This window comes from Hyla sarda, chromosome 7, assembly GCF_029499605.1.
Source record: "Hyla sarda isolate aHylSar1 chromosome 7, aHylSar1.hap1, whole genome shotgun sequence".
Classification (NCBI taxonomy): domain Eukaryota; kingdom Metazoa; phylum Chordata; class Amphibia; order Anura; family Hylidae; genus Hyla; species Hyla sarda.
Genome location: NC_079195.1, coordinates 66,750,641 through 66,775,698, shown reverse-complemented (window position 1 = coordinate 66,775,698; position 25,058 = coordinate 66,750,641). Strand labels below are relative to the sequence as shown.

Below are 25,058 nucleotides of genomic sequence, written 5' to 3'. Positions count from 1 at the left end.
GGGGGGGGGGGGGTGTATTACACACTAAAAGAGCAACTAAAATAACAACCTACAGGTGTGGAAGACCACACGCCAAAATAGTGAATATACTCCAGTTAAAAAATAACTTGTGACAAGCGTAATCACATATAAAAATAATTTTATTGGAATATATAATTTAAAAAATACATATATATGTGAAAACACAGAATCAATTCATAAAGGGTAATATAAAGATAAAAAATACATATATAAAAATGAATAATTTTTATATACACGTTACTACACGTTATTTGATTTCACTGGCCACTGTGTGGTATTTAATCCCCACACGTGTTGCACATTTTGTTTGAGCATATCTTACACAACCCCCCCCCTCTTCCCTCGCCTTGTGCATGCAACCCCCTATATATTTATTTATATATATATATATATATATATATATAATATATATATATATATATATATATATATATATATATATGAATCGCAGCTCACTAACAGCACTGTGACTTTTTTATTTCTTACCCATTCTATCGGCATACAGGTTCTCTCACCCCAGTCTCCACCTTATATTTTATTATTCATTTTTATACATGTATTTTTTTATCTTTATATTACCCTTTATGAATTGATTCTGTGTTTTCACATATATATGTATTTTTTAAATTATATATTCCAATAAAATTATTTTTATATGCGATTACGCTTGTCACAACTTATTTTTTAACTGGGGTATATTCACTATTTTGGCGTGTGGTCTTCCACACCTGTAGGTGGTTATTTTCTTCTTATCTTCCCTGACAAGCCAGTCCCCTGATGACGTGTACAGTCAATCTGTACGTTCCAACATAACTATTACCTCAAGACCCTCTGTCCTCCTCCTCCAGACCCTTCTGTTGTCCTTACCTCTAAGTCGTCCTCCAGACCTCTGGGACCTGCACCTATCTTGAGATTAAGGGATCCCCAGCTCATACCACCTAAACCCCCTCTGCCCCCCGGTCCCATTATGGCAACTGGAGGTTGCCGCAAATAGGAGTTGTGTGGTAGGGGTGTGATGAGGGCAGATGTTGTTACCCTAGGGGCAGATGGCATTTCCCCTTGTATTCGTGATGCCAGGGCATGGTTAACCTCTACACCACCCGAGGTATGGCCGCTGGATCCTGGGCTAGGCACGGGGCAATTAATGACTCCGCCAAGTTAGGGAACAACGGCAGCCTTACTGAGGCAGAGAGATGAAATAGTCTTTACAGCTCAGTTAGGCCAAAGGAGATGACCAGTGACTTCAAAGACTTAAGGGCTCGCTGGGACTTGTTGTGGGCTAAGACAGAATGCCGCAGACCCACACGGAATTTAGAAAGACTTGACTGACTGGCTTTGACGTTCACCTGTAGGGCACTTGATGATGGAAGTGTGGCTGCGTGACTAGGCCTTGGGTCTCCTCAGGACACCTCGATACCACCCAAAGGTATATCACTGGATCCTGGGCTAAGCACGGGGGCAATAAAGACTCCGAAGCCAAGTTACAGACAACAGTAGTTTTACTGAGGGTAGACAGTTGGTAAAGTCTATACAGTTCAGTCAGGGTCCAAGGGGGTGACCATTGATGCAGAGACGTTAAAGGCTTGCTGTTACTTGTAGTAGGACTGGACAATTGAATGCAGACCATGTTGACTTGACAGATGACAGGGACTGACTTGACTTGACTCATAAAGCTGTGACTTTAGCTAACTTGAATACATCGGAACTTTGTTGAACTGTGTTACTATCTATTGGAAGCACAAAGACTGTTGAACTTTCCAGTTATTGAACAATACAGCACTTTGCTATCTTTAGCGCATTATTGAATATTCCATATATCACCCATTTTGTTGCAAGTTTTATCAGTTTATTAATTTATTAATGTAATTTTTAATTTCTATTTTCACTGACTTCTGTGTCCCATGCTAGGGCCCAGCAGGGACAGAGAGTATCAGTGTTTTAGTAACATAAAATAAATATTTTGTATATCAGGATCACTCTTTTTTCCATCTTTTTTCCATCTCTTTTCTGTCTATCTAATATACCCTGAGGACTGGTTCTTAGTTGATTTTCAACTTCATTATTTAGCTAACTTGAATTGATGGTGGCTGCAAGACTTGACTTTGAGGCTTCCAACACTTTGGACACACACACTAGACACGACTGCACTGGACCTCAGCTTAGCGGAAGAGCAGAGCTGAAAGAGAGAGGAGCTCAACCCAGAGCTTATATGGGGGAGACTAGCAGGGAGCCCATAGGTCACCCCTGGGATCACATGGTCACTGGTACCTCCTGGGTAGCTATTGTTAAGGATGCGTTAATGTGCGGCCTTAATCTGTGAGTGACTACCGCTATACTAAATTCCGGCGTAAGAAAATTCACACCAGGCCAGGTTGGTATGAGTTTCCTCCTTGGTACACCAGGGAGTTTGGTTTATTACAGAAAGTAAATTTGGTTTTTACATTGTACAAAGAAGGAGGGTGAATTAGGACATCACAATTAGCATATTACATCCTGATTGGTTGTTTAAATATTGTGTACGTGTATTTATGCATATCTAGTGTCCATTAATTTCTTTCTTGGCCAAAGTTCATTTATGCTGCCCTCTCGCTCTAATACTGGAAAAATTCCAGTTATTTGCCCTTCTTCTACAATCTGCATCTTCCTCCAATGTTTTGACTTCCATCTTGGGCTGTCTGGCGTTGGTCCAAGGTTATTCAGTCACTAGCAGTTTGCAAACTCAGGAAAGTGGTGCATAGTTCAACAAATATCTTTTTCCTTCAGCATTAGAAATGACATATAAATATATCAGTATTCGTATATATATTGATCGGCAGTCAGAATCATCTTTATCAACTTGACACTATCACATGACATAACTCTTAAAGATACAATACACTTAAGAACATATGTACAGGGGGGGGGGGAAACAGGTGCAAGGGGCCCTGGGGACACTGAAGGAGGCTGCCGGACAGGGCAGCAAGTGTACGGAGAAACATCTCGTGTACTGGGCCATCACATATGCCAACTGCACGAAGCAGCCCCTTAGCTGTCTTCAGCTTTTCCGCCACCTTCACCAGCCACAAGCAGGCTGGAGGGAGGCCTGCACTATTAAAGCGTACCTGTCAGATCCCACAAAAAAAAAAAATGTTTTATATGTTACTCAGTACCTCATCCTGATTGTCTACATGTCATTTTTATGTCTACCGCCCATATTTCACAAAAAAATACCATATTACAGTTGCTCAATGTCTTTTCAATTGTCTCAAAGGGAGGGGGCATGTCCTTCTCTTGCCTGCACTGTGATGACTCCTCCCCCTCCATCACTCTGACTCACTGCTGACTCACTGCTCTTGGAGGAGCCTGGCAGCCCTACTCTGTATCCCTTTACTCTCTGGTTTTATGCTGTACACACACACACACACACACACACACACACCCTGTACTCACACACACAATGATTATTGGAGATTGCCTGTGCTCTACTACCAAAGACAATATGGTGAGTGTTTAACTTAGTTTTGCTGCAAGCTGTGCATACCTCCCAACTTTAGCTGAGAGCAGAGGGACAAACCACACCCCTGAACACACTCATGGCCATGCCCCTAACCACGCCCTCAGTCATGCCCTAATTACACCTGCAGAATGGGAATACCTCTTAACAGCAATAATGTTGTCAGTCTGTCACCAAAGGTGGACATCCTATACTGACAGACTGACAACAACCCCCATCATTACCACTGCAGACCATATAAGTGAAAACATAGTTACCGTATTTATCGGGGTATACCACACACCGGCATATAACACGCACCCCCATTTCTCCAAGGAAATTTTGGTAAACAAAATGTTTTTACCCAAATATCCTTGTTAAAATGAGGATGCGTGTAGGTGCATGTATACCCCGATAAACTCTCTCTGGCCCTGCAGAAACCAATGTAGTTCAATGATTTAAAGCATCAGCTTTAGATCATGTAACTGCAGCGGCTTCTGCGGGGCCAGAGTCCCGCCGCCACCACCCAATTCCTGCCCATTTCATATCTACCTTCCCTGGGGGCGCACATTTGCAGGCTCCGGCGGCATCCTGTGCTGTCGCTACGTGCTGCGCACTGACGAATGACGTTGTGTTGAGGATGTCACTCGTCAGTGCGCAGTGCACAGCGACAGAGCAGGACGCAGCTGGAGCCTGCAGGAGCATGCCCCCAGGAGAGGTAGATATGAAAGCTGGGGATGAGGAGGCGGGACTCTGGCCCCGCAGAAGCCGCTGAAGTTACATAATTTAAAGCGGCCGCTTTAACCCCTTAAGGACACATGACGTACTGGAACGTCATGTGTCCACTCCCGATCTATAACGCGGGGCAACGGCGGGTTGGGCCCGGCCTCTAACAATAGCCGGGACCCGTGGCTAATAGCGCGCGGCATTGATCGCTGTGCCGCGCGCTATTAACCCTTTAGACGCGGCGTTCAAAGTTGAACGCCGCGTCTAAAGTGAAACCGAAAGTATGCCGGCTAGCTCAGTGGGCTGTTCGGGATAGCCGCGTCGAAATCGCGGCATCCCGAACAGCTTACAGGACAGCAGGAGGGCCCCTACCTGCCTCCTCGCTGTCCGATCGCCGAATGACTGCTCAGTGCCTGAGATCCAGGCATGAGCAGTCAAGCGGCAGAATCATCGATCACTGGTTTCTTATGAGAAACCAGTGATCAATGTGAAAGATCAGTGTGTGCAGTGTTATAGGTCCCTATGGGAGCTATAACACTGCAAAAAAAAAGTGCAAAAAAAAAGTGAATAAACATCATTTAACCCCTTCCCTATTAAAAGTTTGAATCACCCCCCTTTTCCCATAAAAAAAAACAGTGTAAATAAAAATAAACATTTATGGTATCGCCACGTGCGGAAATGTCCAGATTATAAAAATATATTGTTAATTAAACCGGTCAATGGCGTGCGCGCAAAAAAATTCCAAAGTCCAAAATAGTGCATTTTTGGTCACTTTTTATATCATGAAAAAATGAATAAAAAGTCAATAAGTCCTTTCAATGCAAAAATGGTACCGTTAAAAACTTCAGATCACGGCGCAAAAAATGAGCCCTCATACCGCCCCATACACGGAAAAATAAAAAAGTTATAGGGGTCAGAAGATGACCATTTTAAACGTATAAATTTTCCTGCATGAAGTTATGATTTTTTCCAGAAGTACGACAGAATCAAACCTATACAAGTAGGGTATCATTTTAACCGTATGGACCTACAGAATAAATATCAGGTGTCATTTTTACCGAAAAATGTACTACGTAGAAACGGAAGCCCCCAAAAGTTACAAAATGGCATTTTTTTTTTCAATTTTGTCTCACAATGATTTTTTTTCCGTTTCACCGTAGATTTTTGGGCACAATGACTGATGTCATTATAAAGTAGAATTGGTGGCGCAAAAAATAAGCCATAATATGGATATATAGGTGCAAAATTGAAAGAGTTATGATTTTTTAAAGGCAAGGAGCAAAAAACTAAAATGCAAAAACGGAAAAAACCCCGGTCCTTAAGGGGTTAAATCATTGAAATGCAGTGGCTGCTGTGGGGCCAGAAAGAGTTTATCGGCGTATAAAAACTCATAAAAGGTAGATAAAAAATTTTATTTTAAAAATGTGTGTTCTACGCCAATAAATACGGTATATCAGGTGACGTCTTCTCTGATCTTGTTCACTTTACTTTTTCTTCTCCAGCTCAGACCCCCATGATGATTTCTTCCATCTACGGGAAGAAAAAAAAACATTTTAGGCTCCACACTTTTCCAATAACTATAATGCCCCAAACTGTAATAATGACCCCCCCTTAGTAGAATGGGTTGCAGCAGATGTCCCCCACATTAGGTTGGCAGCAAGTTGCCCCCACATTAGGTTGGCATCAAAGTCTCCCCCCCCCCATATTAGGCAGCATATCCCCCCCCCATATTAGGCAGCAGCAGAGTCCCCCCCCCCATATTAGGCAGCAGCAGAGTCCCCCCCCCCCCCATATTAGGCAGCAGCAGAGTCCCCCCCCCCCCCCTATTAAGGGAGCAGCAGAGCCCCCCCCCCCCTATTTTGGCAGCAGCAAAGCCCCCCCCCCCTATTTAGGCAGCAACAGAGGCCGAGTCCCCCATGGCCCCCATGGTAGGCAGTAGCAGTTCACCTCCACCTCTCCCTCCCGGATACTTACCTCCTGCGGCTCTTCTGTCTTCTTCCGGCGGCTCCCTCAGCATGGCCTCTTCTTTCTTCTTCCTCTACGCTCTGACATCTCATGATTTCACTTGTGTGCCGGAGCGCAGAGGAAGCCTCTTGTGTCTGCTGACTAAATGTAGCCAGCGGGCACTAGAGTGATTGACAGGGTGAGGAGCTAATGGCTCTTCACCTTGTCAAACTTCCCACCAGGGGCCGTATTTAACTGTAGATGCCTAGGAGGCCTTTAACGGGACATGTGGGGGGCCGTTCCGGGACGGCGGGACGTCACTCCAAAAGAGGGATGTCCCGCCAGATCCGGGAAAGTTGGGGGGTATGGCTGTGTGCCTACAGCTTTTGCAAAATTACAACTCCCAGCATGCCAAGCCATCCTTTGACTGTCCAGGCATGCTTGGAGTTGTAGTTTTGCAACAGCTGGAGGCACATGTTTGATAAAACTCTGTGTTACAGCAGTGTTGCTGCAGGCTGTGTTCCCCCTGCAGCCTTGTCAATCAGCCATCTCGTGTCCATGACCCTTGAAAACACTCAGGCTGCTGTGGGACTCATCAGTTTTCTTTAATAAAATGTGACTTTTTTTTATAGATGTATATTAGAAAAACTATTTTGCCAAGATGTACAACATATAAAAGGTTTTCATATCTGACAGTGCCCACTTAAGATAGGTTAAGGTCCCACCTCTAAAGTAGTAATGAATACCCCTTTAGGTAAATAATGGTGCAGATTTGTTGTAGATGGTGAAGCACCATACCTCCCAGGAATCAGAAGATGTGTTTCATCTGAATTTTGTAGGTGTGCACCTTCAGCCACTAATTTTAAGTAAACATGTCGCAGCTTAGACCTTTTTTTTGATGCATTGTCATTCAATCGTTGTTTCACATTAGGGTGCTCCATGAAGGGCCAAAACTAGGCTTTGGCATAGTAGAGTATGCAGCCCATTTTTATTTGGTGGTTGGTGGGGGTCCGACTACTGGGACCCCCCAACCACCATGTGACTCTAGCAGTTGCAAAGCCACAATTCCCATCATGCCTAGAGAGCTTCGGGCATTATGGGAGTTGTAGTTTTGTAACAGTCGGAGAGCCACAGATTGGGGTATAGTTTCGGGCTTTATCACTGCAGAAATTACAAGTAACTTCAGCATGACTAGTAATGTCTTCTCTATCTTTATATTTATGGACTTCTTCCAGCTATGTCTTTTCTCTGCAGAGTGACATCATTGGCTCCTCACTTGTCAGTAGATCCTCATCCTCTATATCAGTGGTCTTCAACCTGCGGACCTCCAGATGTTGCAAAACTACAACTCGCAGCATGCCCGGACAGCCAACGGCTGTCCGGGCATGCTGGGAGTTGTAGTTTTGCAACATCTGGAGGTCCGCAGCTTGAAGACCACTGCTCTATATGAAGACAATAATCATTATAACCCTGTTAGACATTGTGTTCCCTAAATATATAACCTTTTCATGCCATGCTCCCTAAAAATATTACTGCCTGTTTCTTCTCTCTCTTGGCTAAATTCCACCCCTGTCCCCCAGACCCCTCTTTTGTCCTCCTTCAGTCCCTTATTGCCCTCAGAACCTCTGTCTTTCTCCAGATTTCTCTTTCCCCCCCGACCCCGAAGTCCTCCTCCAGATACCTCTGTCCCCTCAGATCCCTGTGTTCATTTCTCCTCCATACCCCATGTCACACTGTCACCACAGACCCCTCTGTCATCCTCCTCTCCACCCCTAGGTCCCCCCAGATCCCTATGTCCTCCTCCTGTAGACCCCTAAGTTCCCCAAATCCCTCGGTCCCCTTGTATTATATATAGCATTTCAGTTGTGCTGTAAATATGAGATTCCTGGCCATGTGTTTTAAGGTAAATCAAAACCTTAGTTTACTGCTGTTAAAACCTGTTCTTCGAGTTGGATGTAGGTGGTGCATTACCATTTACTTACTGCCAACCATGTCGGTCTGGGTGTGTTCAGAAAACACGTAAGGTCACCACATGCTGTTACTTCCCTAATGCCCTTTAACAAGGGACTGTATGTAAATAGATGTCTCCTATTCTCTACAATGGATAATCTAAAACTGACTTCATTGTGCAAATGTATTGTTTTTTTTCGTACCCAAAGTATAACTTCAGTGACAGAGAACTGCGGCTCGTCTTACTAATGTGGATGACCAGTCCGATAACCTCTCTCCACCTTACTTACCATCATGCTGCAGCTATCAGGAAGTTATAACAGGATAAGCCCCTGATAAAAAGCTGTGTATAAGGAAATTACAAGGTTTTGGGATCTAAGATAACGCATTAATACATTCTTAAAGGAAATCGTTCAGCTTTGTTGCCCATGGCAGCCAATTAGAGCAAAGCCTTCAATTTACAAGAGCAGCTTTAAGTTTTATAAATTAAAGTTTTGATTGGTTGCTATAGTGTAATAGTAGTGAGCGGTGCGCCTGTGTGTCCATCATATGACCAGGACATATTGGTTAGCTGCAAGTAGAGATCTTGAAAACTAAAGACTCTCTACCGATAGTATACTCTCTCTAGTATACTGTACCTTTTTAAAGCAAATCTGTCACCCACAAATTCGCCTCTAAACCGCCAGAGTTGAATAAAAGCATTATCGTCATTCTATTGAAAGTTTTTATTTGGTTTTAAACAAAAAACTGTGTTTTATGGACACCATTCAAGTGTCAAGGAGGCGTGGTCTAGGGTCTGCTGTGTCCTAGGGCCACAATGCGCCTCTATGTATTCACTCCCTCTTGCCCTGCTTAAATCCAGCACAAGCACCTTAGTTTCCAACTGAGGCGCAGGTGCGGTGAGCTATTGAAACCACAACCTAACTTCTCGCCTTTCCCGTGCCTGCGCTGCCAGAGCGACAGAAACAGATCTCTCTGTGCTGTCATTTTGGAGGGAAGTGTGAGAAGTGAGGCCTTAATAGCTCAGTGCTCCTGCAGGGCTGGATGCTGTAAGCCAGTTTCTGCATAGCTGCCAAACAGCATTTAGAGCACAGAGACATTGTAGTTCTTGGGCACAGCTAACCCTAGGCCACACTTCCTTGACCCTTGTGTGGCTGATAAAGCAGAAGTTTTTTTTAAGTAGTTAAGAAGTGAATTTATTGGTGACAGATTTACTTTAGAGGGACACTGACAGCTGGATTACCCACAGTAAACCAAATACACGGGGTTATAGTGCAGGTGAGTTGGGTTACAATTCAGGTCTCGCTCACCAGGTTGGTGCTACAGGGGTACACCCGATATTAGCCTCTGTTGCTAATGTGGAAATTGTAGGCTTTGCACAATGGTGGCAGCACCTGGCATATGGCATAGCCAGCTTCCTTACCTCTATCCCCTCATGCATATTCATGGCTCCCCTTCGCTGATGTGAGCACAAGGTGGGAGGGCATATCAGTACAGGCAGGATGGAGGCAGGGAAGCTGGGTATGTCAGAGGCCAATAAGGGGTTTATCTCCGGAACAGCAGCACAGATCCGGGTAAGTGATACCTTATTTTAATCCTGTTCACCCACACTATAACCCTGTGTTTTAAATTGAGTGCAGATGAGCCCGCTGTCAGTTTCTCTTTAAAATATTAAAAGGGATTTCCAGGACCCACAAGTGATTACAGTGAATTACCAACTTTTTGTTTTGTGAGGGAGGACTGTCAAAATGGAAGTGTAAGAAGTGTACAACTCAAATAAATCTAACAGGAAGCTATACTAGCCAGATATGGCATACACGTTCTAATCATTTATCTGTATAAGTGACTTCCAAGAAAGCTTTCATGCAGCTAAATATCAGGTGTCCTTTCTCCAATGCTCTTTCCCCTTTTTGCCTCCTTTTAGAAAATGAAGATGAAGAAGACGGAGATGTTGTTGATTCAGGATTCAGTCCATATACTCCGGGGGTTCCTGGACAGGCAGATAATCAAATTGCCCGACGTCTTACAAAAGGAAAGAAAACCAGAAGGATCCTGTCCAACAAATCCCAAGATTTCCAGGTAATTTTGCATTCATCTTTTCTTTTTAAAAAGGAATGCATTCTTAGCCAAGTCAAGTGCGCTTGTTAATGGTGGCGCTAGAAGAAAGAGCTGTCGGCTGAATAAGTGTTTACTTGACAGATATCTCAGACTCCTGACCAGCTGGATGCACATTTTATCAGGAATCTGAAAACTTGACTGCTTCTTTGACAGATTCGGGTTCGGGTGATTGAAGGGCGCCAGTTGTCCGGGAACAACATTAAGCCTGTGGTGAAGGTCAGTGTAGCAGGACAGACCCACAGAACAAGAATCAAAAGAGGAAACAACCCCTACTTTGATGAGGTACGTGTTCACGTCACACTTGTAAAATCTGCTTGTTCCTTTTGTGCCATCTAGTGGTATAGAATCCCAATTACTGCTATAATGCCATAGAACAGCTCCTGCAGCCTTAAAAAAAAAAAAATGTAAATGTCGCCCTTTAAATGTGTATTTAATTATCTAGCAAAGTAAAATAAGAAGCAAAACCTAATTACAGTAAATCCTGTAATTAGGTTCTATATTGGGACTTCTCTGTACACGCCTATGTTGTTGCAGAAAGATTTAATAGATTGTCTAGGATTAAAAAAAGTCTAATTTTGTTTAGATTTTTCATTTTAGATTTTTAGGGGTCTACCCCTGCTCATGGGTTGTCTCTGGTATTGCGGTGAGCACTAAGCATGGTTTAGTGGGCTATGATGAGAGTAGTAGTTCTTGATATTTGTGTCACATAGCTGAATGGTTTTAACCCCATGTTCCTCTGTGAACCACAATCTTTTTTTTTTTTTTTCTTTTTCTAAATAAAGATGTTTATGCATACAAAGCCCTGGTTGAGACTTCTGAAGCCAGAGTTTCAGTAAATTTGTAATTTTACTGAACTCTTTGCACAATTCCAAAAATTACACAGCCTCTTGATATACAGCTTCAGATTGAACAGTTTAGGAGTCAGGAGACTGTAGATTTGGTCACTGTCCCTTTTACTCAATGCTTCCTTAGCAGATATACTGAAGTAGTGACTCTTTCTGGCCTTGTTAGCATATGTACATGGAAATGTTTATCTGCAGATATATGGATGTTAAAGTTTCCTTTCACTCACCATCCACTCGTAATCCATAGGGTGGTGCTTGCAGACCAAGGATAAATGCAGTATAAATGGACTCTTGGCACTCACATTCTCTGCAAAACTTTAGTGTTTAGTCACACATCTTAATAGCGACACACAGGACGCCTTTAGGCCAAAAGCTGTTATCAACCATTATGACGACGGCTTTTGGCCGAAATGCGTCCTGTGTGTTGCTATTAAGATGATGTGTGACTAAACACTAAAGTTTTGCAGAGAATGTGAGTGCCAAGACTTCTTCCCATTTATACTGCAAAATATGGAAACTACTGGACCAGGATCTCTTAAATTTATTACTGTACCCCTTACATCATATGGGGGGGGGGAAGAGATAGTCAAGAGGCCCTCATACAACTTTTGGCCGGTCCTGCCTAAGGCTGCATTCACACTACGTTTCGTCCGTACAGGCACCGGATCCGACTGGGGGATGGGAAAACCGGGAACTCCCGTATCCCAGCTGGGCCCAGCCCCATAACCGATTTTCTGTCCGAGACTGAAAACCGTGGTATGCTGCGGTTTTCAGTCCAGCCAGAAAACCAGTTACGGGGAAAAAATAAGCCAACCGGAGTCACTCGGCTCATTCAAATTAATTAGATCGGTACCGGGGGCGGCTGGGATACGGGAGCGCCCAGTTTTCCCATACCCCAGCAGGATCCGGTCCCTGTATGGACAAAACGTAGTGTGAATGCAGCCCAAATCAGTCTCTTCAGTAACATTTTCTGTGGATGCAGTATAACAGGATAACGTGGTTTTAGACATTTGTATTATAGGATGTAGCACGTTATTACTGTATATAATGATCGTATCACAAATATAGTCATTGCTTGTTCCTTGTGTTTTTATTGAACAGATTTTTTTCTACAATGTCAACATGACCCCATCAGAGCTGTTTGATGAATCCGTCATACTGCGGGTAAGTGATCTTTTTATCTATTTTGATGATAAAGCATGAGCACAGTAGCTTTAGACAATACTATTTATGGATACAGCTTGACTTATGGTATAGATACCATGTAGACCATTTTCAAGCCCACGTTCTTTTTTTAAAATTTTTTATAACGTGTTACTTTTTATGTGTTTCCACAGTTGTTCAATTCTGGATCTATAAGAGCGGACAGCCTCATAGGTGAATTCAAGGTAAATAAATTGAAAAAAAAAAAAAAAAAAAATATATATATATATATATATATATATATATATATATATATATTATATATATATTATATAATATATGTCACTCACTAGTAGTGCTGTGTTGCAATACCAGACATAACCTATCGACATGTGTTGTCCTGTAAATCCTGGGAAACTCCTCCTTTTTATTTATTTTATTTGTTTATTTTATTTATTTGTGTTTTATTTTTATTTTTTTATTCTTAAAATTTTTTTTTATGTTTCTATTAATGTTTGATGTATAGCAGACAAGTTTATCAAACTGTACAAACAGGCACTGACCTGACAATGAGCATTTCTAAGGTACAAATGAGCATTTCTTCAAGAGACCCTGAAGGATCTGAGCTTTCCATTGGTTCAGGCCAACGAACTACATGTGGTGGCCCAGTACAGGAATTGCACTCCTGCACCCTTTCTGTCCATCTGCCCTCATCACACCCTCACCACATACACAACCTTTTGTTTGTTTCCTGGATGTGGCATGGAGAATGCAGAAAAAGGATTCGGCATACTCTGGAGCATGGACCTGGAAAACCTCCTACAATAGTTTCTCCAAGACCTTAGAACAAGCAAGATGAAAAAATACAGCGCTTGCCCTCACAGAAACAGAGAAATCAGGCAATAAAACAATGAACAAAACTAAGAGAAATCTGTAAATCTCACTGCTGTCTACAAAAAGCAATCTTTAATATATTTTTTTATGTTATTTTATATTAATGTATTTTTTAATGATATTTTCTATTGTTCATTAGCAGTGTTATAGCAGTGCATTATAGCAGTGTTTTCCAAACAGGGTGCCTTTGGCTGTCCAGGCATGCTGGGAGTTGTAGTTTTGCAACAGCTGGAGGCACCCTGTTTGCAAAACAGTGCACTATATCCTCTGCCTAGAGGCAGCCCCATATAAAAAAAATTCACGCATGCCTGATCCTTTTTTGCACTGTTGCTGTAGACTATACTATACACAGTAAACTTACAGTACAACAACCTCATTTGTTCTTTCCATTTTTTATTAGCTTGATATCGGCTTTATATATGATGAACCAGGTAAGGACTTCTCATTTTATAACTGTTGCCTATAAATTTATGGAGTACACTGAAAATGTGTATAGTACATAGTGGTGATTATAGAAAGGTTGACCTTCATATCTTTGAGCCTAGCAATAATGCTTTTAGAGACCAGGGATGTGCACAGACATTTTGGGGGACAGGGGCTCAAGTAGAGAAAAAGGGCACTTATCATTATTAAAAAACAAAAAGTTTGTAAAAACCTTACATATGTTAACACAACACAATTCCTGAGGTAAGGGACCTTCCGGCAGTCATGTCAGCTAAATGGGACCCCCATCACCCCACAGAGGTCCCAATCAGTGAGGGCTTTATAGGGCAGATGCATAAAAAGTAGGGCAGGAGCTTAAGCCCCCTTTTGAGTCTATGGGGGAGATTTATCAAAACCTGTCCAGAGGAAAAGTTGCTGAGTTGCCCATAGCAACCAATCAGCTCGCTTCTTTCATTTTTAACAAGGCCTCTGAAAAATTAAAGAAGCGATCTGATTGGTTGCTATGGGCAACTTTTCCTCTGGACAGGTTTTGATAAATCTCCCCCTATGTGTGCACGTCCCTGTCAGAAACTATGGGGGGAAATATATTATTTGCTGTGTTTTTGACATCTAGTCCATCTGTAGACATTCTCTGGTACATTCTTTGTATTCTTTGCCCAATTTATTAAATTATTGTTCAGACTTTAATAAAGTATATGTAAGTTCACACCTACAGTGGGGATCAAAAGTTTGGGCACCCCAGGTAAAAATTTGTATTAATGTGCATAAAGAAGCCAAGGACAGATGGAAAAATCTCCAAAAGGCATCAAATTACAGATTAGACATTCTTATAATATGTCAACAAAAGTTAGATTTAATTTCCATCATTTACACTTTTAAAATAACAGAAAACAAAAAAATGGCGTCTGCAAAAGTTTGGGCACCTTGCAGAATTGATAGCATGCACTACCCCCTTTGCAAAGCTGAGACCTGCCAGTTTCATGGATTGTTCTCAATCATCATCTGGGAAGACCAGGTGATGTCAATCTCAAAGGTTTTAAATGCCCAGACTCATCTGACCTTGCCCCAACAATCAGCACCATGGGTTCTTCTAAGCAGTTGTCTAGAAATCTGAAACTGAAAATAGTTGACGCTCACAAAGCTGAAGAAGGCTATAAGAAGATAGCAAAACGTTTTCAGATGTCAATATCCTCTGTTCGGAATGTAATTAAGAAATGACAGTCATCAGGAACAGTGGAAGGTAAAGCAAGATCTGGAAGACCAAGAAACATATCAGACAGAACAGCTCTCAGAATTGTGAGGAAAACAATTCAAACCCCACGTTTGACTGCACAATCCCTCCAGAAAGATCTGACAGACACTGGAGTTGTGGTACACTATTCCACTATAAAGAGATACTTGTACAAATATGGTCTTCATGGAAGAGTCATCAGAAGAAAACCTCTTCTACGTCCTCACCACAAAAATCAGCGTTTGAACTTTGCAAATGAACATGTAGACAAGCCTGATGAGGGTAAAATTGAACTTTTTGGCCGGAATAAGCAAAGGTACGTTTGAAGAAGAAGGGGAACAGAATTTAATGAAAAGAACCTCTTTCCAACTGTTAAGCATGGGGGTGGATCAATCATTCTTTGGGGTTGTATTGCAGCCAGTGGCACAGGGAACATCTTACGAGTAGAAGGAAAAATGGATTCAATAAAATTTCAGCAAATTGATGCCATCTGTGAAAAAGTTGAAGTTAAAGAGAGGATGGCTACTACAAATGAATGATGATCCTAAACACACCTCAAATCCACGGGGAATTACATCAAGAGGCATAAACTGAAGGTTTTGCCATGGCCTTCACAATCTCCTGACCTCAACATAATTGAAAATCTATGGATAGACCTTAAAAGAGCAGTGCGAGACAGACAGCTCAGAAATCTCAAAGAACTGGAAGACTTTTGTAAGGAAGAATGGGCAAAGATACCTCAAACAAGAATTTAAAGACTCTCGGGTGGCTACAAAAAGCGTTTACAAGCTGTGATACTTGCCAAAGGGGAAAGTACAAGATATTAACTCTGCAGGGTGCCCAAACTTTTGCAGATGCCATTTTTTTGTTTTCTGTTATTTTGAAAGTGTAAATGATGGAAATAAAATATAACTTTTGTTGACATATTATAATAATGTCTAATCTGTAATTTGATGCCTTTTGGAGATTTCTCCATCTTTCCTTGGCTTCTTTATGCACATTAATACAAACTTTTACCTGGGGTGCCCAAACTTTTGATCCCCACTGTATAAGTCTGATGCGATTTCTGAAGGCTGGAAAGTATTCTCTGGACTGGAGTCTGTAAGTCTGCTCTGGACTGGAGTCTACTTGCCCAAAAAATGTTTCCTAAATTTCTGCAATTCATAGATTTGTCTTTAGCTCCTGAGAGTATATATTCACATGACTTAAAAGGGGTACGCCGGTGAAAAAATTATTATTTTTTTATATCAACTTGTGCCGGAAAGTTACAGATTTGTAAATTTCTTCTACTAAAAATATTAATCCTTCCAGTACTTATTAGCTGCTGTATACCACAGAGGAAAGTATAGTTCTTTTCTGTCTGACCACAGTGCTCTCTGCTGCCACCTCTGTCCATATCAGGAATTGTCCAGAGTAGGAGAAAAGCCCCATAGCAAACCTATCCTGCTCTGGACAGTTCCTGACATGAACAGAGGTGTCAGCAGAGAGCACTGTGGACAGACAGAAAAGAACTCCACTTCCTCACTAGTATACAGTAGCTGATATGTACTGGAAAGGTTAAGATTTTTTTTATAGAAGTATTTTACAAATCTGTTTAACTTTCTGGCACCAGTTGATTTAAAAAACAAACAAACAAAAAAAAAAAAACCTTTTCCACTGGAGTCCCCCTTTAATTTCCAAGCACAATGTGGGAGCAAAATTGCGCTCTGCAGCAGAATTCTGGAATTCTGCTGCCCCGTGCACACGGTGGAATTTTCATGACAGAAAAAGAAGAAATTAAAAGTCAGTTCTTTCGGTGGGAACCACTAGGAAATGCTTTGTTGTCTGAGGGGATGGCTCATTCCCTAGAGGTCCTAGTGCTGGAACAACATGCTATTTGCGGAGTGTCCATCTGTGTTATCCTGGCAGACATTCCGTACATTTTCTGCTGTGTTAATGAGGCCTAGCATGGCTTATCCTCATGGTGCATTTCAAAAGTGGTATTAGAACCGTAGTGCAGTGTTTGAAAAAGTAGCAACATTTTGAGTATAAATGAAGTTTAAAAATTGCATTCAAATTGTGCAGGACCTAGATAAATACTTTCCTATTATATTATTTTGACCCTCTGGCTTGGGGCTGCAGGGCAGTCTCCCAAATACGATAATAATGTCATGTGTATGGAGGTGCAACATGATCACACAAGTTACAAAGATGTTACCCTTGGCCCTAATAAAGAGTCTCTGCCCGGTCATCAGCCATTTAATATACAACTTTCTTCCTAAGTAGCCATTGGGCCAGATCAGGCACCGCACACCATATGTATCTATATACTCTGCATTCTTATAACACATAAGAATAAATGCTTCATATGTATAGTGTGTAAAAATCATATAATTCATGACATTGCCAATTATTAGGTGAACCCGCTTGTGTTGTTTGCATTGGCAGCAATAAAGTTTTTGCAGATTTTGTCAAGTTTTAGTACAAGCACGGAGAGTGTGCGCATGATCCTATAACTCTATAAATAGGGTTGTTTTTGTGACTGCAAAGCATTGCTGTAATTGAAAAAATATAAACTTTTGTCATGTCAGAAGTTTTGATCTCCGTGCTAAAACCTTCACCAATCTCTAGATCTAGCCGGAGGAAGCCTGCAGCAGTGTTCTTCACTCCGTGGCTCAGTCACTTTACAAATGACTGGCTTCACAGACTATAATGGAGCCCATCTCTTCCAGTTAGGGCTTGGGATTGAATTGTGCTGCTGCTTACTTCATCCTGCTGTATATAAAAATCTGTATCTATATAAAGTTGTGCTTTGTTGTTGTGTGTTTCCAGAACGTAACGTTTTAAATGTGTTCTCTCTTGGTGGGTTATAGGGCACGCTGTCATGCGGAAATGGGTTCTTCTCAATGATTCTGAAGACTTGAGCTCTGGAGCCAAAGGATACCTCAAAGTCAGCATGTTTGTTATAAGTATTGGAGATGAGCCCCCAGTGAGTACAGATTTTCTATATAGAATTTAATACATTCAAAGTACAGTCTAATTCGGTTTTAAAGATGGGGGTCCCTGTTGGGTGTTAGGCATTTAATCACCGTGTATTAATAAGCCCCCTTACCCTTATGTATTTATGTCCCCTGTGTGGTGGTATCTTCTACAATAACCCCTGAATGCCTATGCATCCACAATACATGGGGCACCTTGGGCTTAAAGCACAGAAATTCCCAGAGGGATACTCACAGGTCAGTGTCCCCGACCTCAGCTCCTGACCATTCGATATCCGCTTATTCATCAATTTATCCATGGAAAACTAGTAAAGGTGTGAAAGCAATGTGTCATCTGCAGTTCCTGAGTGATACTAACTAGTGTTGAGCGGCATAGGCCATATTCGAATTCGCGAATATTCGCGAATATATGGACGAATATTCGGCATATATTCGCTAAATTCGCATATTCGTAATATTCGCCTTTTTTTTCGCATATGCGAACATTCGCGTATGCGAAAACTGGCATATGCGAAAAATCGTACGCCAGTCTCACAGTAGTATTAGAGCCTTCTTTACACCACACAAGCTGGAAGCAGAGAGGGATGATCACTGTGATGTGTACTGTGATAAAAAAAAAAATGAATATTCGTAATTACGAATATATAGTGCTATATTCACGAATATTTGCATTGCGAATATTCGCGAGCAACACTAATACTAACATGTATCCAGTCTAGATAATCCTCTAAATCAGTGGTCTCCAAACTGCAACCCCCCCCAGATGTTGCAGAACTTTAGCTTCCAGCATGCTGGTTGTTTTTTTTTTTTTCAACATTTGGAGAGTCCCAGTTTCGAGATCACTAATATAAATACAGTGGTCCCTCAAGTTACAATATTAATCGGCTCCAGGACCACCATTGTATGTTGAAACCATTGTATGTTGAGCCCAGAACTCTATGGAAACCTGGTAATTAATTGTTTCTGAAGCCACCAAAATGGTATAAAAAATAGGAAAAGGTGAAGATTAAAGACAACTAAGTAGATAACTAATACAGATAAAGCAAATCCTTACATATAAACGTAACAAAGATCTGCTGGGAGCTGTAAATCACTGTCTATGTCAGTGTTTCCCAACCAGGGTGCCTCCAGCTGTTGCAAAACTACAACTCCCAGCATGCCCGGACAGCCGTTGGCTGTCCGGGCATGCTGGGAGTTGTAGTTTTGCAACAGCTGGAGCCACCCTGGTTGGGAAACAATGGTTTATGTAGAGGACAGGTGCTTCTTCAGGGTCCCAAAGGGAGCCACCCTTACTTGGTGTCCAAAGGAGCAGCTAACCCTGGCACAGGTAAGGAGTAGTACAGGAGTAGTACAGAACTTGTAGTTCCTCCATGTACTGTGAGGGCGCTACCAGAAATCAGTCAGTGCATGCACTTCAGTAATACAGGGGTTTTACCAGTAAAATGCCCATTCTGATTGGTCAATTTCTCCAGTTGTGAAATGTCTCACAGATCTGGACTGTCCGGCATTGTATGTCGAGTCTGGTTTCTGGTTATAATGGTTCAGGAAAAAAAACATTGTATGTTGAAACTATTGTATGTTGAGGCCATTGTAAGTTGAGGGATCACTGTATATCAGGTGCACAGCTCTCTCCATTTTTATTAGGATTCTATAATGTATATAAAATGTAGTCTGGAGTCTATATTGTCAACCTGACAGAGTTGCTTAGACTGGATACCCTGAGCAGTTGGGTGTGCCACACACACAGGGCAGGCGAGAAGGCTAGCACCACCTACTTTATATATTCTTTCACTCATTTCCTACCTAGAGCCCTTGAGTAGATTGTTACAGGTTGGTATGGGGATAGATTTCTTTTTTTATACTTTCTTATGATGATTTGTACATTCCCTTTTTTTGTTTTTTAGGTGGAGAAAAGGGAAAAAGACAGTGAAGCGGATGATGTGGAGAGCAATCTTCTTTTGCCCACTGGAGTGGCACTAAGATGGGTGACCTTCCTACTTAAGATATACAGAGCTGAGGACATACCACAGAGTAAGTCTCATTTCTCCTTTTACCACGATACTATACTAAATAATTTCAGTCAACAAAGAAAACCTTGTGACAGGTCAGGGGCTTGGTATTCATATTAGTTTTCTTTTTGAGCAATGGAAGTTTAGATATTGTATAACCCAGAAGTTTTGATTATATTAAATTGGTTATCCAGCTATTAAAAACTTAGGCCCAGTCCTGTGGATAGGGGATGACTCTCCCCGGTGAACCCTCAGAACCTCACTTTCTGAGACATACTCGTCTAAGCAGTGACAGGCCGCTCAGCCAATCACCAATCGCAATGGTGTCCCGCCTCAGTCGGTGATTGGCTGAGCGGGCTGTCACCACCGAGATGAGTACATCTCAGAAGGTGCAGCCTGGAGGGTTTATTGTCCTGTGGATAGCGAATAAGATTGTAACCCCTTTAAAGAGGTTATCCAGGAATAGAAAAACAGAGCTAATCTCTTTTAAGAACCGCTCCCTGTCTGTCTCCAGGTTGGCTTTGGTTCTGCAGCACAGTTCAAGTGATTGAGCCAAGTTGTAATACTGTGGTGGCCCAGTACAGGAGTTGAACCCCTATACCCTTGCTTTCCTGTCTGGCAGACTCTATGGCAGTGTCCACTGAGTCCTCCCTTAAGCTGTGTGTTATAAAGGGTTAACAAGTGCCTTATATTATCTAATGTAATGTATATATGATGTTATGTACCTTTTTAAATGCTGTTACTAAGTGTTGTAACCAAGGAAGGTACCAGTGATCAGGTGACTTATAGGGTGACCTATATGACCCCTCCAGAGTCTCCCCATATAAACCCTGGGAGGAGCTAGCTAGTCAGTTCTGTGCTTAGTACAGTAAAGTAAAGACCTGGAGAGAGTGTCTGGTGTCCTGAGGAGACCCAAGGCCTACCACGCATCCCCGCTTCTACCAATCCAGTGCCCTACAGGTGAAAGTCAAAACCTGGTGAGCGACATAGGGGTTAAGTCAGTCAAGATCAGTCTGTATAAAGTCAGCTTGGCCCTGCAGTAAATTGTCCAAATCCACTACAAGTCCCAGCAAACCCAAAAGTCTCTGAAGTCACTGGTCACCTCCTTGGGCCTAACTGAGCTGTAAAGACTATTCCATCTGTCTGCCTCATTAAAGCTTCTGTTGTTCTGTAATTTGGCGTTGGAGTCATTATTTGCCCCGTGCCTACCCCAGAATCCAGCGACCATACCTTCGGGCGGTGTAGAAGTAAAACCATGCCCTGGCGTCACGAACACAAGGGGTTAATGCCATCTGCCCCTAGGGTAATAACATCTGCCCTCCATCGCACCCTCACCACAATACCACACACAACCTGGGGACAGTCTTGGAGCTGTTTTTAAAAGAAATTGGCTCTGTTTTTCTATTCCTGGATAACCCTTTTTAATGATTTTTTTTTTAGTTTGTAACAAAAACAGTGGTTGGGGACATGGCTGCAGGACCTTGCTCCACCACTACAAGTAGTATGGTGTCTGCAAGTAAAAATGGACTAGCAGCCCAGGTTAAAGTTGGACAATGAGCATAGGCCATCAAATAGGCCACTTCCCAATGTACATCAGTGTTTCCCAACCAGGGTGCCTCCAGCTATTGCAAGCCTTCGGCTGTCTGGGCATGCTGTGAGTTATAGTTTTTCAACATCTGGAGGCACCCTGATTGGGAAACACTGATATACAGAGCCGTCTGCTTCTGGCTCCATTTTCTGCCAGTGTGGGTCTATCAAAGAGCAGATTGCTAGGTTTATCGGGCATCTTACCCCCCAGATCAGATACTGACGACCTATCCTGAGGATAGGCCATCATTGAAAATGTCCTGGGAAACCCCTTTGATCACAGTATAAGAGATTATAACCACTTTCCCCATAAACATTTTTATTAAAATTTGCCTATGAATCTTTGAAAACCCATCATTACACCCACTATTGAGCTGTGCAACTTTGTCAGCAAAACCAGTTTTCAGCCACAGACTATATTGCACTGATTTTTTCCCCCTCTTTATTCACTGACCACAAGCAGGTATATTGAAAATGGTGAGAAATGGAATCCCTGTAAGATCTCTCATCTCTGGTATTTGTGTCTTTAGTGGACGATGCATTCGCACAGTCAGTTAAACAACTCTTTGGAGGAGACTCTGACAAGAAGAATTTAGTTGACCCATTTGTGGAAGTTGTTTTTGCTGGGAAGAAGGTGAGACTTTCATGGGTGACCCTAAAGGACCTATACCAGATATAAAGAGTTTTCATTTACTAGAACACTCACCTTATTTTTCAGGTCTGCACAAGAACGATAGAAAAAAATGCTAATCCAGAATGGAACCAGGCGGTCAATCTGCAGATCAAGGTGAGATTTATTGAACCGCATACAGTGACCCCCCCTTCCCCCCGACCTACAATGGCCCCGACATACGATAATTTCAACATGCGATGGCCTCTCAGAGGCCATTGCATGTTGAAGGCAGCATCAACATACGATGTATGTCGGGGCCATTGCATAAACGGCTATCCGGCAGCGCAGACTGCTTCAGCTGCCCCCGGATAGCCGTTTACGGTGCCCTGTGTGGTTCGCTGACGATCACTTACCTGTCCTCGGGGCTTCGGCGCGTCTTCTTCGGGATCCCCTGCATCGTCGGCGCTCTCCATCGTCGTCATCATGTCGCTGCGCACTCGGTCCCGTCATCCAATAGGAGCGGCGTGCGTAGCGACTTGATGGCGGCGACGGAGAGCGAGGATGCTGGGGAAGCAGAGGCCTTGCCGGAGCGTCGGGGACACCCCGGGGATGCGGCGACAGCAATGGAAGGCAACATCCAGGGCAGCGGTGATGGTCCGGAGCGGCGGGGACATGTGAGTACAACCTTTTAATACCGGTTAGAGATGAGCAAATTTACAGTACATTCGATTCGTCACGAACTTCTCGGCTCGGCAGTTGATGGCTTTTCCTGCATAAATTAGTTCAGCTTTCAGGTGCTCCGGTGGGCTGGAAAAGGTGGATACAGTCCTAGGAAAGAGTCTCCTACGACTGTATCCACCTTTTCCAGCCCACCGGAGCACCTGAAAGCTGAACTAATTTATGCAGGAAAAGTCAGCAACCGCCGAGCTGAGAAGTTCGTGACGAATCGAATTTACTGTAAGTTCGCTCATCTCTAATACCAGTGGTCTTCAACCTGCGGACCTCCAGATGTTGCAAAACTACAACTCCCAGCATGCCCGGACAGCCAACGGCTGTCCGGGCATGCTGGGTGTTGTAGTTTTGCAACATCTGGAGGTCCGCAGGTTGTAGACCACTGTCCTATATTTTACATTGCACGGATCCCTCAACATACGATGGTTTCAACAAACGATGGTCCGTCTGGAACCGATTACACTGTATACAAGTAATATCTAGACTGTTAACCTGCGGTAACCCCCATGAACCAGGAGTGGTAAACACCATGGGGGGGGGGTTTATTAAAACCAATGTTTCATACATCTGTCTCAATAAAAAGATGCAATGGAGCAAGATGCGCCAAACTTATTAAGAAGACACAAAAATCTAGGCCAGCTATGATCTGTTGTAGATTTCTGCTATAAATTAGGAGCAGTGGAAAGGGAAAAAAGTTGCTAAGGTTTTGTACGTTGGGCTTGGTCAATTGTTTGTGACTTTTGTATACCAGAAAGCTAATACACCTGTATACGCAATGAAATTTCCGTGCGGAAATTTCACATGGCGGAATTTCCACAAGCAAATGTTTTGTCGTATAAATCCCGGTTCTGGAGCTCGCAGGAAGAACTTGAAGACTTGTCTGGTTTTTTTCTGCGGAGTCAACACGGAAATACATTGTCTATGAAACGATTTCCGAGCGGTCCTAGTGCCTGCATGTTTTGTCCATGGTCCACTGTCGGGGGAATATCGTCATGGAAATTTTCTGTGCAGAAATCCTACCTTGTCAACATAGCCTTAAAGGGTGTATTGTAAAGAAGTGTATAGAATCCTAGGCACTGCTGAAATCACCTGTTGATAAGCCCAATAAGCCCAACTGGTGTCTTATGCAATTTACATGTGTCCATAGATTGGAATGCAAACCGTCTGTGGTGCTCACGTAGAAAAACAGATCTTTGGATAACTGTATCATAAAGAACAAACGAAGCACTCACCAGGTAGGTTGCGCCTTTAAAGGGGTAGTCCAGTGGTGAAAAACGTATCCCCTATCCTAAGGATAGGGGATAAGTTTGAGATTGCGGGGGGTCCGACCGCTGGGGCCCCCTGCAATCTCTCTGTACGGGGGCCATGCTCTCCGGCGAGATAGCGGGTGTCGACCCCCGCACGAAGCGGCGGCCGACACGCCCCCTCAATACATCTCTATGGCAGAGCCGGAGATTGCCGAAGGCAGCGCTTCGGCTCTGCCATAGAGTTGTATTGAGGGGGCGTGTCGGCCGCCGCTTCGTGCGGAGGTTAACACGCCCCCTTCCCGCGGGCTGTCGGGGCTCCGTACAGGAGATCGCGGGGGGCCCCAGCGGTCGGACCCCCCGCGATCTGCAACTTATCCCCTATCCTTAGGATAGGGGATAAGTTGTTCACCACTGGGTCACCACTGGACTACTCCTTTTAAATCTTCAGGCTTTTATTTCATTTTTCATCTGAAGAAAAGTCGATGTCTGGATACGAGCAGTGCGGGAGAGCTGGAGGGTGTGGTGGCGTGGGGGGGGATGGGCAATGGACCGTATCGAGCTGTGACGCGCTTCGTCAGGCCGCACTGCTTGTGTCCAGACATCGACTTTTCTTCAGATGAAAAATGAAATAAAAGCCTGAAGATTTAATGACGCAACCTACCTGGTGAGTGCTTCGTTTGTTCTTTATGATACAGATAGCCTTAAAGGGGTTATCCAGGAAAAAAAAACTTTTGTAACTTACTCCTATTTAAAAAAAATCTTAATCCTTTCAGTACTTATGAGATGCTGAAGTTGAGTTGATCTTTTCTAAGTGCTCTCTGATGACACCTGTCTCGGGAACTGTCCAGAGTAGAAGCAAATCCCCATAGCAAACCTCTTCTACTCTGTGCAGTTCCCGAGACAAGCAGAGATGTCAGCAGAGAGCACTGTTGTCAGACAGAAAAGAACAACTCAACTTCAGCAGCTGATAATTATTAGAAGGATTAAGATTTTTTAAAGAAGTAATTTACAATTCTATTTAACTTTCTTGAGCCAGTTGATACATAAAATTTTTTTTTTTTCCTGGATAACCCTTTTAAAGATTCCCCCTTATGTATAAAGACA

General features: G+C 42.9%; 1 protein-coding gene across 12 annotated transcripts in view; it reads left to right on the top strand.

The window, feature by feature from the left end:
• Window positions 1–25,058, top strand: part of MYOF (myoferlin) — a 228,335-nt gene that overhangs the window by 124,026 nt on the left and 79,251 nt on the right. For all 12 annotated transcript variants that reach the window (XM_056529441.1, XM_056529439.1, XM_056529437.1 and 9 more), the window contains 9 exons: window positions 10,038–10,192; window positions 10,385–10,513; window positions 12,178–12,240; window positions 12,414–12,464; window positions 13,514–13,544; window positions 17,641–17,756; window positions 19,671–19,797; window positions 21,893–21,996; window positions 22,081–22,149. In XM_056529441.1, the coding sequence (XP_056385416.1) occupies window positions 10,038–10,192; window positions 10,385–10,513; window positions 12,178–12,240; window positions 12,414–12,464; window positions 13,514–13,544; window positions 17,641–17,756; window positions 19,671–19,797; window positions 21,893–21,996; window positions 22,081–22,149 (845 nt within the window). The remainder of the gene's footprint in view (window positions 1–10,037; window positions 10,193–10,384; window positions 10,514–12,177; window positions 12,241–12,413; window positions 12,465–13,513; window positions 13,545–17,640; window positions 17,757–19,670; window positions 19,798–21,892; window positions 21,997–22,080; window positions 22,150–25,058) is intronic.